Below are 14,553 nucleotides of genomic sequence, written 5' to 3'. Positions count from 1 at the left end.
GTTCGAATTCAAATTCTTATCTCTTCAGGATAATCTTTTAACAGATTTTTCCTTTTTATTGGTAAAGGGAAGATTACAGAAGTAAGAGTAGGCTACCTCTTAGAAATTTGATTGTGCATTTTTTCTCCTCAAATTTGATACTGTGAAGGTAGCTGTGGAACGAAAACATTATACTGGCACAACTCATACTAGTTAACTGCCGCGGGGTTCCGCATTTCTGGGTGGCAAGTGACGTCACGCTGATTCGTCCTATGGGCGTGCTCTGTACTTAGGGGGGGCGTTCTTTGTAGTGGCCCCGGTCGGAGCTGATCAGATTGTTGGGGATTTATCCTGACGTCATATCCTGAGGGGAGTCTTGCCTCCCACTTTTTGTTGGGACTTGGGAGAATCATCCCGCAGAGGAAGCGAAGCGAGGTGAAAAACAAAAAAAAACAAGTTCGCAAACCATGGGATTATACCAAGCTGCTTTTTAGCCGTGTACAATGCAAGCGGACGTGCTTTCACTGTGACATTCCTGCGAGTGCTTTTGTAAGTATCGCTTTAGGACTCCTTTGGTATCTACAAGTGGCTGTTGCGGTTTCGGAGCAAGTGTAGCGTCGGCTCCTTTTCATCATAGCATCACAAGGGGCTGTTAGCTGGTCGAGCTAAGGGAGCATTTGTTTTTGTTTTTGCACGGGACGTCTATGTATGAACGGAGTGTATGTTTTCAGCCGTGTATGTGTATTATGTGTATGTTCGTTCTAACTGCTAGCCCGTGCAGAAAAACATACGCACTCTCAAATGAACGCAACCTGTTGCTCTTGCTTTAACTACCACTGCAGGTAATGCAGGCCCCATCCTGGAGACAAACGGGTAACGTATAGAGTTGCGGCACAGCTAACTACTGTTGAGATGTCGAAATTGACTCCCACGATAGCAGGCATCATTCCACGTTATCTGGTGTATGGTTTATGCGTCTTTTGTTTGAGGGATTTGGGCAGCTATCTGGCAAGCAGAGGGAATCATAGCCTCAACACTCGTCACTTGAAGCCTGAAACCAGAAATGGTAACTAACTTAGACATCTCTCCAATTATTGGTTAAAGTCGAGCTGAACCCAAAAATGACTTTTCTTTTCTTTTAGTTCAAATACCTGGGTATGCAGTGCACCTATTTAATAATGTATGCAACAACAACAAAATCACAAAAATCAAATTTCTTTAGTTTTTCACACTTTTTCACATCAAAAGTCAATTTTTCAAGATTTCATTCATAACGGTAATCTACAGTTTTCTGACGTCACCTAGTACTATCAAATTTCTACCCCATTTCAACCAATCATATCACGACATGGCAGCTGTCAATCAAATCTTCATTTCAGGATAATTTTCTCTTCCAAATGAAGGAGAAAATGGCACCTAGTGCCTGTCATCTGGCAGAATCCCTATCCCATAAACTAACTACTAACTTGGCCAATTGTATGAATGAAACATGAACAAAAAACAAAAACGGTACTGTCTAAAAATGCAAAGAAATGTAACTGGCTTGTTAAAGCTCGCATTCCAGGAATATTGTATTTACCGCAATAGCGATAATGGCGCGCGACTGAAAGCCTGGTTGTCAGGGATCGCCCCTCGGAGATTCTAGGCGGGCGGGCAGCACCCATGCATCGGATTGTCCGCTCGCGTAGCACGACAACACGCTGAATCCCACTCGATTTGGGGGTGGAATGGAACACGCCAGGATTGGCCAATGCCAAAGCCAGTCCCCAGAATTGTCAAATCAAATCATCGACACCATATATGGTCCGCCTCTCAACCCTGTCATCTCAGACAAGATTTGTTTCCAGTCTCCGATGCTATTGCATTCCCTTCCGGTTCACGTCGAATTTAAAGTATTTTCATTTACTACAGACTCCATCGTGAATCTATTCTTGTAGGTTTTCTTTGTTTTCAGCATGTTCTGCAGTCACGGTTTTATTTGGAAAAATTGACATGAAGTATTTTTCTGGCTGGCTTGAATTTGTTGCTTGCTGAGCCACCACCACTGAAACAATCTGGGCACCTAGTAGTCTGGGTGGAAAAACTTCATTCCGTGTCATTCAGCTATGGGCGGAAGACACCCACGACAGTGTGCGACCAAAGTGCAGCTGTACTCAATCCTTGATTTCAAATCCGTGATTTATTTGAAATTGATTGCAACCATTTAGTTATCCTCACGGATATTTCAGTATTGAGTGAAATTAGATAGTGATACTGATACTGTGGGCTGGATCTGACTCGTCATGATATGACTTGAGATGGCCCTGATTGGGCTCTCTCGATTCGTCCGGGTCCGTCCTTGCTTGCTGGGCGGAAGACGGGGCGGGTCTTCCTGCCTGTAGTAATGCGTACCAGCCAGGCACCTAGCCCTCAGACTTTTTCGATCGTGGTCGTCTCAAGACTTCACTAATGAAAGAGTCCTCCCATGCCTTATCCAAAATTATTTTGGAAATCTGTGTCGGGCATTGAGCTCACCTGATTTATTCACTTTGAAGGCACAGGTCGCATGGGGCAACCTTATCATAATCATATCGGAATCTTAGTTGCTTTAAGTAAAAAGTGAGCGGTTGTTCTTTTAAAAGACAAAGTTTGACGAGAATCGGCTAGTTGTCTGGAACCAGAGTCCAGACACATGCGCACTGGCATCATTTTGTCTTCTACAGACATTTTACAATGCATTTTAGCCACAGCCCCCGAACGCATGACAGCAAAGATAGTCAGAAAGAAGATGGCAGATGTGACACATTGCTCAAATTGACAACAACCTTTCGAAAAAAAGGACCAAAAGTGCACTAGCCTCAGAGAACCTCAATTTATTTTTTCCAGCAGAATCACCAAATGATGCCAGTGCGCATGCGTCTGGACTCTGGTTCCAGACAATTAGCCGATTCTTCTCATCAAACTTTGTCTTTTAAAAGAATAACCGCTCACTTTTTGGAGCAACTAAGATTCTGATATAATAAGGTTGCCCCATGCGACCCTACCTGTGCCTTCAAAGTGCAGAAATAAGGTGAGCTTAATGCCCGACACAGATTTCCAAAATAATTTTGGCTAAGGCAGTCTTGAGTCTTGAAGTCTTGAGACGACCATGATCGAAAGAGTCTGAGGGCTACTGGGCACCCAGAGTCTATCAGTTTGAAGACTGATGGGACAGGGTATCTTGAGGATGAGAGAGCAGGTCTGAAAGCTGAGAACCTGCACTGCCAAGTTGTGCTAACTTAATTCTTAAAAGAAAAAAAATCTGAGAAACACACACACACACACACACACACACACACACACACACACACACACACACACTACAGGTGGCCTAGTCCTAATGTTCTTGCAGCTTGTCCTTGGCATTCATTGATGCTTTCCACCTCCTCCCTCCCACACCTAGTAGTGTGACTTTAATTCTGTGTCTGTCTCCCTTAATTTACTATTGTTGAATTTCTTGCATAGAGGTACTGTGTTCCTCCCAATCATAATCCTCCACAACTTACCTTGTATTTGCTAAATATACAGATACCATATTATCCTAAGTATTTCCATGACATCTCCTCCATATATAAACAATACAATACAAAATACATTTCATATACAATCATTCCTACAATTACTGACGGTCTACACAGTTTGTAACTACAGATGAAAGCTCTCATACGGTTAACCCTCTTTCACCTACAGGTATGGTAGTGTAAGCAGCCCTTTCCCTCCTCCTCATCCCCCATCATGCTGAGTTTCCTGCGCAGGACGCTGGGGCGACGCTCCATCCGGAAACATGCCGAGAAGTCCCGCTTGCGGGAGGCCCAACGTGCCACTACACATATCCCTGCTGCCGGGGACGCCAAGTCTGTCATCACCTGCCGCGTATCCCTACTGGACGGGACGGACGTCAGCGTCGACCTGCCGGTAAGCAGGACTGGTCTTGTAGGCCTTCAGATTTGTTCAGTGTTGTTTTAATATAGAGACACTGCGGAGCGCGTCATCATTCAGAAACCACGCCAAAAACGGGGGGGAACAAAAACTCCCCCACCCCCCCAATCCTGGCATTCTCCTATGTCATGTGTTGCACACAAAGATCATATAGATACGGAAGCTGAACACTCCCAACTTACTTCCTTGACAGCTAGATCCACATTTTTCTTCTCGCCAATTCTCAATGGCTTTGTTTTGCTCGGGAGTACCAAAAAACTTGAATTGGCGATTTTTTACATAGGTTGTTTGCGCAGCCCACCACACAACAGCTTTTAGCTATGTTTAATTCAAGGAAAATGATGCTGGTGTGTGGAAATGAATGGAGAGCTTTCCCCCGTGATGGGTGTGGCCTATTTCATGCAGTGTCTCAATACGAGGGATCAGCCGAGCAGCATTTTGGTAAACAAACCGCGTCACTGGGTGGCAACGGCAATGGAACCTTATGGAGCCCAAGTGGCGCGAGGCGTGAGTGTCTGACTGTAGCCGGTTAACTCTGTTTACATTTTAAAAACTGCGACAGTTCACACAACTTTAACACGACACATGCATATATTATACATCAAACTCGAGCTAATTCTGCTCTCACTCAGAATGTCAAAATATAAGCGATGTGATGTATAGTTTTTGAGATATTAACGTTTTGTTTGGCACAACTCATACTATTACGGTAACTGTTGCGGGGTTCCACATTTCTGGGTGTAAAGTGACGTCACGCTGATTCGTCTTATAGCTCAGTGGGGAAAGCCCAGGCTGCTGCTGAATTTGGGACGTACCCTGATGTCCAGCATTGTCTGCATGTGTCCAGCATGTAAAGTTGAGTCAGTTTGAGAGTAAACCTAACAAGCAGCAGGTCAAAAAGCAGCATTGTAACAATCCAACCCGCTGGGATCGCTCATACTAAGTTTTGAGTTAGACTGGGGTAGAAGGTTTTCTGTATTTTGCTTATAGTTGTTGTTAGGAGCCGTGTCCACAGAAAGCATTTTCTTCATGGCGGAGCGCTTCGGATATCAAAAATATGAATGCCCAGAGCGCACCCCCCCCCCTTTATGTGTTTCCTGGTATTCCTTTTTGCTTTGAAGGTATTGCCGAATTCTGCTGTTTTTGCACATTATGTTGTCTGCTGTTTTGCACCCTTCCTTCTGCTTGTTGCACATCTTGATTGCCAATGGAGGCACACAATGAAAATAAGTCTGTAGACTTTTTTCTTTGCGTTTTATCCTCATCAGAATGGTTTTAATGGATGTATTGTTGCCAATGTGGCACAGCTGTATTATGTACCGGTATTTTAACATTCTTTCTAAGAAATCAAAATAAAATCAAGACATAAAGTGCACAGAGCGCTGATGCTTGATTTTGATTGGTCAGTTGAAAAAAAGTGATATTGATGAGCACTCTTCTCCAAAAGTTTAAAGGTCCCAATTCGTGCAGCTGTAACCTCTTAAAAACGTGTGTCTCTGGTCCATAAAATGTGATTCTGGATTAATCTGTCGAAAATATAGCAACCCCGTTTGTTGTGACGGAGTTCTCACTTCCTCATCTCGTCGCTTCCCAAGAATGGCCTGTTTCTATAATATATTCAGAACTAACAGTTCCCATTGGCCGCTGAGGGAGAGCCCGCCCCAGGCTCCCAGCGGCCAATCAGATTAGCGTCTGTGGACCAGCACGCTAGGTTGCGAGTTATCGTTAACTTAACGGTACTACGCTAAAGAGGACATCTCAAAATGCCTAGACTTACCGAATGCACCTCTGCAGTTGCTGGATCACGTACAGTTGGCGTCGCTCCAGCTAGAAGTGTTAATTTTGTGGCTATAGACTAAATGGTGCAGGTAGCTTGTGTGAGAGAGACCCGCGCAGTATGCAGGAGGAAGCTAGTGACGTCCCAATTCCCCCAGATTCCCCTCTGGGCAAACGAAGCGTTTGGGGGTGTGGCTTGGAGGAGACTGCAGGGGGACGCTGGATAGGGACAAATCCAACTGTGGCAGTTCTGAGCGTGTGACCACTCATTACAGGGAGGGCTGACAGCAGTATATATGCATTTACAAGTAAAAACAGCTTTTGCACGGAATGGGACCTTTAACTGTTTTCTACTTTAGGCACCGAGAGTGCTCCGCCAAAGAAACGCTAGCCGCCGGCACCGAGAGCGCTGAAACGCCAGTGCATTTTTACCATAGAAAATGAATTGCAGAAAGCCAGAAAAACAAAAGCTTTCCGTGGACATGGCTCCTTAATGGAGAATGGGTAGTCCAGTATCTATGACTCTTTATATACCAGTAGATGGTGGGGAAGTATCATGAGAGGAACTTCTGGCAGGGTTTTCTCCATGGCCAGTGGTTTCAGACGAGAGGGACTTCATGACTCAACTATCTCTCTGAGTTGGAACTTCTTCCTCTGCTTTTTGCTGCTTATGCTTTGGCCCTGTAGCACTATGCAGCCGATGGCCAACTGCATTGTGTTCAGTAGGAGAGCAACAGTCAACTCTGCCAGCGCTGGTGGAAAGTGCCATGCCTGCCAGAACTCTGCAACAAACATTTTCCCAACTTTTGCCTTCAGTTGTGGCAGTTTAAGCAGCAGATACACTAGACGACTTTGAAAATCTTAACTGATTATGAAAAGACTGGGGAGTTTTACACTACAAGACTGGTTCATTAAGATTTTTTTTTATCACAACTGAAAAACTCACTGAACTACATTACACGACTTGAATCACAGATCAAAATACACTACCTGACTGTGCGCCCAGCAAACTCACGTCTTTCAAGTTAGAAGACGGTGTGTTTATTGAAGAACACACAACACAAATAACCAGCAAACTGACGTGACCATACGTACCATATGGAAGCTAGACAATTTTAGTTTCAAAATAAAAGCACTAATGTATTACTGCATGACTCACTACAGGTTAAAATTGACTTTTCGAAGCCACAACATTATGTTAATTTAAAATGGGTCTCTATACAAATGTATTCTTTATTTCCTCTATTAGAAATCTGTACCATCACACACTAACAGATTTTGCTGCCGACTGGCACAACAACTGCAGACTAGAGTCAACAAAGACAGACTGAGCCCAACTGGAAATCCTGTGTAAAGACAACCCGGATGTTGTAATGTCTAGCAAAATGGATGTAGCTGCATACTGGACACTGGACAGTTGTACCTGCTGTGGGAAAAACGTTTATTTTCCATAGGCAAATGTATTGCCATATTTATGCAAAATATAACCTGTTCGATATAAAAGAGGACAAATACAGGACAGAGATACATACAAGAGCATGGCATATATTAAGACATACAGGCACTTGTTCCAGTGGTTCCAAAAACAAGATGACTACCTTGTGTGTGTGAGAGAGAGCGAGCAAGAGTTCTGTTGAGTGTTGCCTGCCTGCTGTGTCAGTGTTTTTAAGCTTGGATGTTGTGTGTGTGTGTGTGTGTGTGTGTGTGTGTGTGTGTGTTGCGGATCACCTGTAATTCCATGATCCTCTCTGGGAATACACTGTGTCACATGATGATGTCACATGACATGTTAGGCCCATGGCCAAGTCAACAGAGAGCAGCTTTTCTCTCGCTCTCTCCTTCTCCCTCTCTCTTCTCCCTCTTTTTCTCACACTTTCTCCTTCCTCTTAGGGGTGACCTAGGGCTGTCCCGAAGACCATATTTAGAGCGTCGATGCTTCTGGAGATAAAATCTATCATAATTGAAGCTTCTACGCCGGTCTCCGGGGGGTGGTTGTTGTCACCAAAAAAGAAAGACTCCTGTAGTGTTGTGTGCGTTCTCGGCTGTGGCGATCCCGCTGAGAAACAAACAAACATGTTGTAGGCTACTCACACACATAAGGATCTATCAAAATGTCATTGTCTATGGAGAAAATGAATGGGATCTCACTTCCGAGGCAAGAGATGTCTGTCTGACTGGGTGGAAGCAGCATGGTGGACTTAGCTCTCTCATAGGGCTTTCACCCTGGCAGGGGTCCGTGCCGGTTCCCGGACCCCAATTTGAACCAGCCGGCGCGTTCAGCTTCAGACCGAAAAAATAATTGGTTCGGAACCTGAAAAGTTGGTTCTCAGCGGAACCAAAAGATAGTTGGTTTTTCCTTGGGAACCATGACATCATCAGTGGGCGTGTCTTATTCTAGGCTGTGAAAATGAGCAGGAAGGAGAAGAAGGCAGTGACAACATGGAGAAAAATAATTTGCAGTGGTCTGCTGAGGAAACCAAATGTTTAGTGGCGATTTGGGCATCTACCGAATTTCAAGAAAAGCTAGAAAGCAGTACAAGAAAGAGCAAGTTGTATGCCGAACTTGGCGAAGAGATGGCCAAGGCTGGGTTCACTCGAACGCCAGACCAAATAATTAATAAACTTAAAAAAACTGAAGGACTACCGAATAATGTCCTCCCACTTTGGTTCCGCTTAAACTGGTGTGAACGCGGGCTGGTTCGCCAGAAAGCACCAAGGTTCTGAGACTCCAGAACGGAACCAGAGCCAGAACCAAAACCGTGTCTGTCTGAAAGTGGTATCATTGGTGCCGACCATTTCAGTCGGTGCCGGATGGAAATCCCATTCTGCTCCCTGCAAGCTCTGCATTGGCTCCGACCCGCTCTGACTGTGGCTGCGACCATATTCGGATTTCCTTTCCACGCCCCCCGTGTTGAATCTGTATGTCTCTGCTGCTGTACGTGTCGAATCTGCAGAGCTCAAATGCCTGCGCCGCTGCCTTTGAAACAATGACAACAGCAATGCTATCCGCTAGCTCGTTACACCCTGAAAATGATTGATTGAGCCTGCAATGAAGCAGGCTGCATGGTACATCGGTGGATGCCTGCAAACAGCCTTTTCCCCCTCTAGTCCACAATAGAAAGCATCCCCAGCCAGACTCTCCCAGCCCCTTTGCTGGGAGAGTCTGGCAAGCGAGACTGACTGTTGAGCTCTATTACATTTTTTTCCCAAGATTTTATTTATAAATGTGTATCAAAGAAAACAAAAACAAACAAACTCAGACGTATGAAAAGAAAAGAAAGAAAAAGCATACATACTGTATACGTCAATGCTCTAACATTACAATGTGGTCCTATCAATCACACAAGGTGTCCATGTGCTTGTAAAAGATGCTGTGCTTGGGATCCCACACAAGGAGTCCGAGCTCTATAACAAATGGAATAGGATCCAGCAGAGTCTTGTCCCAGAGACTGTTGTCATCTAAAAACATGGCCTGAGCCGCTCACTATCGGCCACTACCAGTTTCAGTCAAACTTATCAGTCTCTTTTCTGTTTCATTTGCTTTAAACCATTGGTTCCCAAACTGTGGTCCGTGGGGTTCCGCCTGGTGGTCCTGGTGTATTATTATTAATACATTAACCCCTGAGGAGTAGGCTTGGGCTCATTTTGGGAAATATATTATATAAAAAAAATAAAAATCCGTGAAATATCACGATTTCGAAAATCTACTTTCAGAGGCTTTAGCAGGCTCAGTTTTAAAGCCCTACCCTACCCTACACAACCTACTGGGTGTTTTCAGTCAGAGCCCTACAGTGAGGACCGTTACAGGAGGTCTTTCTTAACTCATTCATGGCCAGTTTAGGACTGCCAATATTTAGCACAGGCCAAAGATTTTCATAATTGTTGGTCATCTTTCAAGACCCACAGTAAATTATCTATTAGCACCAAAGTGATTTGCAATACCTCAAAATGAAGATGTACGTCTCTGGGTTCACCAGGGAAAAAAAAGTGAGCTTTTAGCATGTTCTGTACTAGAGCTGCAACTATCGATTCTTTTAGTAATCGAGTATTCTACCGAATAATCCATCGATTAATCGAGTAATCGGATAAGAACCCTTTTTTGTGTTTTCAAAGGCTTATCGTAAATATACACCAAAAAATAAGATAAATCTCTTCAAATAAACAACTACATTAGTTTCTTTCTTAGAAAAAACAACATTTTTATTTTTTAATTGCATAGAACTGGCAGTGGCACCATTCATCTTTTCAACCTGACGTTTGAGTTCTTCCAGTGTACAGCAACCGTTAAATAATATGAATGAATGGCTTACTAGCTAGTTTACATCCTTCATTTACCTTACAGCTGCATGACACACACACTCTTTCTCTCTCACACACACTCACTCTCTCTTTCTCTCTCACACACCAACAGGCTAGTGTGATCACACACACACACGGTGGGACGGCACGGTGGCTCAGTGGTTAACACTGTTGCCTCACAGCAAGAAGGTCCCGGGTTCGAACCCCGGTCCGTCCCAGGTCCTTTCTGTGTGGAGTTTGCATGTTCTCCCCATGTCCGTGTGGGTTTTCTCCGGGTGCTCCGGTTTCCTCCCACCATCAAGAAAGACATGTATGTTAGGGTTAATACTCCTGTCAGTGCTCCTGACCAAGGTACTGGCAAAAGAACTGGAGTTGGTCCCCGGGCGCTGCACAGTGGCTGCCCACTGCTCCTAGTTCTAGGAAGGTTCCTAGTAGAGGATGGGTCAAATGCAGAGGATGAATTTCCCCAAGGGGATAAATAAAGGATAACTTAACTTAACACACACACACACACACACACACACACACACACACACAAAACGCTGTTAAATTAGCCGCTAACGTTAATAGGTTGAGCTTTGTATTTCTCACAGAAAACGGTCCAAACTTCTCAGAGAGAGCGGTCGGTATTCACTAAAGCCTTCATATCTCAGGCTCTGTAGTACATAGAAACATAAAATAAAAAGCATTTGAGAGCTTAACCCTTTGGCTTTTCGTATTATATTTGCTCTAATGTTAATTAAAAAAAAAAGATCTTTAACCCAAAAAAATAAAAAATAAAAAGATTCTAATGCATTTTAAGAAATGTTAATAAAGATTACGGCAAATGTAACCCTTCCAAATAAAAAGCCACGGGTTTAAGCTGTCAAATGCTTTTTATTTCATGTTGATAGCTACTATACAGGCTGAGGAAATACGTTCTGTTAAACCCTTGACAATTACTGCAGCAACGTTAGCGTTAACGTTAACGCTAACGTTAACGATCTCTGTTTTGCAGTCGTTGTGAAGACAGTGAAAAGCCCCGTTATCTAACAACTACAACGGCAGTGAAACAACTTATCCAGCTAACGCTAGCTAATTAAATAACGTTACCTGATGTTGTAGTCGATGCCTCTCTCAACGTTACAGCTGAGGAGGTGCTGCTAACGTTACCTGCGGTGCGCTGCCTGCTTCATTCACCCTCAGCCTATCTAGTAATACGTTACAGTCTTCAGCATTTAGCTACTGTAAATATATCTTATGTTTGACCATGCTTCCTCAAGTTTGAGGTGTTTCCCTGGCCAGCTTTGCAATTCACATCACAAATGTTGCAACCAGTGTTGTCTGAGTCTATCTTGGGAAAGTGTAGCCACATTTTCGGGTGGACCCGTTTGTTGATGTTTTCAGGTAGAGTGACGTACTGACGTAAGTAACGCGCTCTCGCGTGTTGCCTTAAGGTTCCGTCGGAATTTCTAGTTTACCCACTCTCTTCTATTACTCAGATGCGTGTCGAGGCGAATCATTTTGGCCTCGATCAATTTAATTATTCGAGTTATTCGAGGTACTCGAGGAATCGTGACAGCTCTATTCTGTACTCTACTTATAGCCATTTATATACACCCTGTTTTCACCAAAAAGGTCTCTCTGAGAAGATAAATTGCAGAAAATGGCATTTTTCTAAATCACACAATCTCAGGCAGAACTCGCTCTCAATTCTTTTATTTTGAACTGTATTGACATCAGACATGTAAATATTATTCGTTATGACACAAATGAAAAAAAATAATATATATATATATATATATATATATACCGTAAATTCCGGACTATAAGCCGCACCTTTTTTCCCGTTTTTTGGCCTTTTTTGGCCCCTGCGGCTTATATAACGGTGCGGCTTATCTATGGATTAAAAAAAAAAAAAAAAAAAATCTCTCTTTTTTTAGCACTCTTTCTAACTATAAATCCACTTCTGTTTTAATTTCCTCTCTTGCCCTCTTTTCACCACACTGTATGACACTGTATGACACTGTATGACACTGTGTGCACTGTAAATAACAACAAAGGTGGTGTTGTGTTATGTTGTTTTGTTGAAATGTTAATAAATGGGAGCATTACATATGGTAATTAAACATTAAAACACAATTAAAAAAAAAAAAAAAAAAAAAAAATACCATTAACTCATTGAGTGCCAGCCACTTTTGGAGAACGGACGCTCCCAGTGCCAGAGTTTCAGAGCGTTTTCAGTGATTTCTCGAGGCCCACAGAATATTGTGTGATATTACTATGTAAACACTGAACACGCACAAAGAACGATGAGACTCTATTCTATCATCTGCAAAAAAAAGTTTATTGATCCCATTTTCCGTTCTTTAGTTATGAGCCGGAGAAGATAGCTTGATTCATCCAAAAAAAGCAATTTTTTTCTAGAAGCTGAGATAATTGGCCTTTTGTGAAATTAATCATTTCAAGCACATCACTGACTCTGAAGCTAATCTTTTCTAATGTAGTCACACCTCAAAAATAATTTCCTTCAATAAAACAGTTTAGGCCAGGGAATTTTGTTTGGCAGAATAATATTTTTAGCTACAACCAGCAGCGCTGGCCCCTGCGTGCGCTGCTGGTTGCAGCTTCTTGCTGGTTTTGATTTGCTGCTGGTGGGTATCGGATATTCTGGCTTGCGTTTGTCAATCCTGTCCTGCTGCCTGGGTCTGTCTGGGTGTTGTGTGTGTGCTGCTCTGCGTGCCCCCTCCCCCCCCCCCCCCCGCCCCGCCCCGCCTCGCCTCAACTGCACACTCCTCCTCCTGTCTGTGGTGGCTCTCTGCTGAGTTTGCTGTGCGCACAGTGAAGGGTGCTTGACATCCTGCTTTTTTACAGCGTTCCGCGTGTGTTTGTCACCGGCAACGATGCTTCCAGTTGAGAATAATAACAACTCGACGGTGTGGATGTGCGGATGTACTGTCGCAACCGACACGGAGCGGCTCAATTGTGGGAGCAGATTGGCTGCTGCAGGCACAGCTGCAGTAACGTGCTTCAGCATATCGATGCATACGGATGCGATGCGATTTCCGTTTCCATAACGACTTCTTCTTTGTTTTTTCCTTGCCTTTCTGTTATGTGGAGAGCACTGTCGCCACCTAAGGGTTCTGTAAAATAGGTTAGACACATCCAATAGCTATAATATTTGTACATCAGAGGCAGAAGGCTTTGATCGACGCCCCACCGTCAAAAAACGCAATTGACGAACATGTCCGTCCTTGGCACTCTACGTTACTATTTGAAATGACGAACATGTCCGTCCTTGGCACTCAATGAGTTAAAACACCCGCGGCTTATAGTCCGGTGCGGCTTATATAAGAAAAAAATAGTCAACTTTGAAGGTGCGGCTTATACACCGGTGCGCCTTATAGTCCGGAATTTACGGTATATATGAAGTGCTTTTTTTACATTCAACAATACAGTTTACTCAGTGTGAGTGAGTGTGATCATAGAATAGAATGCAGAGATCAGTGTAGTCTCTCTCACACACACACACACACACACACACACACACACACACACACACACACACTCCTTACCGCGAGATCATCCGGGTCCTGTCGCATTGGAATCCAGTCTTCCTCGCCCTCGACAGGAAAGTGGCCGTGCTGCTTCGCTCTGTGTGAAAGCCATTTCTGTGGCGAGGCTGCTGTTCTCCTCCAACTCACACAGTTGTGACTCCGTCTCGTCTCTTTCGGGCTGGGACACAGGAACGGGGTCGAGGGACCAGGATCGATCATGTTGGTCACGGGTTTGACTACCGCGAACGATCGATGTCCGCTGCCCTGCAACAAGCCGATCAGCTCGTGCAGCGCGCCGAGGGGCGTTTCAATGGCGTTTCTCCTCTCTGCACAACTTCACAAGGAAGCGCGTTTCTCTGTTTTCTGTTTTTCCTCCTGCTCATTTCAAAACAACAGCTGCGGTATGTGTTTGATCGCGTGTTGTCGGCTTGTCTTTGTGGCTAGGGACCTGATAACATGTCACAGGCTGGGGAAGTGTTTGAACTACGCGCTGCACTAATAAAAACAAAAACACGTCAAACACGTCATTGGCGGGGAGGGCTATTTCTGATAACACGTCAAAGACGTCTTTGGCGGTGAATGAGTTAAGGTCTCATTATGCTTTCCGCATCAGCGAGGAACGCGAGTGTCCGCGCGGAAAAGTGACGTCAAATCAGCAGACACGCCCCTCCGCAAGGCTCCGTGCGGACGGTTTTCGACCGGCCGTGCGCACGCTGAATTTTGTAACTACGCGGACGCGGACGCGGCTGGGCGGACAAAGTGGAGTTTTCAAGACTCGCGCTCAATTCCGCCTGCAGAAACCCACACAGAGTATAAAGCTCCACACGTTTCCTCGTCAGGATTCCGTGTCTCTCATTTCCGTGCGGCCGGCCAAAGCGTCAAGCATAATCCAGGCTTAACTCACCGCAATAACCATACGACTCCTCTCCCTGCACGAGACTCCTCCTCTCCCTGTACGGAGAGGAGGAGTCTCCTCTCCCTGCACGGAGAGGAGTCTTGTATATGT

General features: G+C 44.4%; 1 protein-coding gene across 1 annotated transcript in view; it reads left to right on the top strand.

Moving 5' to 3' along the window:
- Window positions 1–416: 416 nt before the first annotated feature.
- The window catches only part of epb41l5 (erythrocyte membrane protein band 4.1 like 5), a gene marked incomplete at its 3' end in the record, with an annotated part of 89,833 nt that continues 75,696 nt past the window's right edge, over window positions 417–14,553 (top strand). The window contains exons 1-2 of the mRNA XM_083638361.1: window positions 417–528; window positions 3,688–3,912. Coding sequence (XP_083494487.1) covers window positions 3,733–3,912 — 180 coding nt within the window. The 5' untranslated portion in view covers window positions 417–528; window positions 3,688–3,732. The remainder of the gene's footprint in view (window positions 529–3,687; window positions 3,913–14,553) is intronic.

Source organism: Poromitra crassiceps (assembly GCF_964638095.1).
Source record: "Poromitra crassiceps genome assembly, chromosome: 6".
Classification (NCBI taxonomy): Eukaryota; Metazoa; Chordata; class Actinopteri; order Beryciformes; family Melamphaidae; genus Poromitra; species Poromitra crassiceps.
The sequence above is the reverse complement of the archived record's forward strand: the minus strand, read 5'-3'. Positions and strand labels throughout refer to the sequence as shown.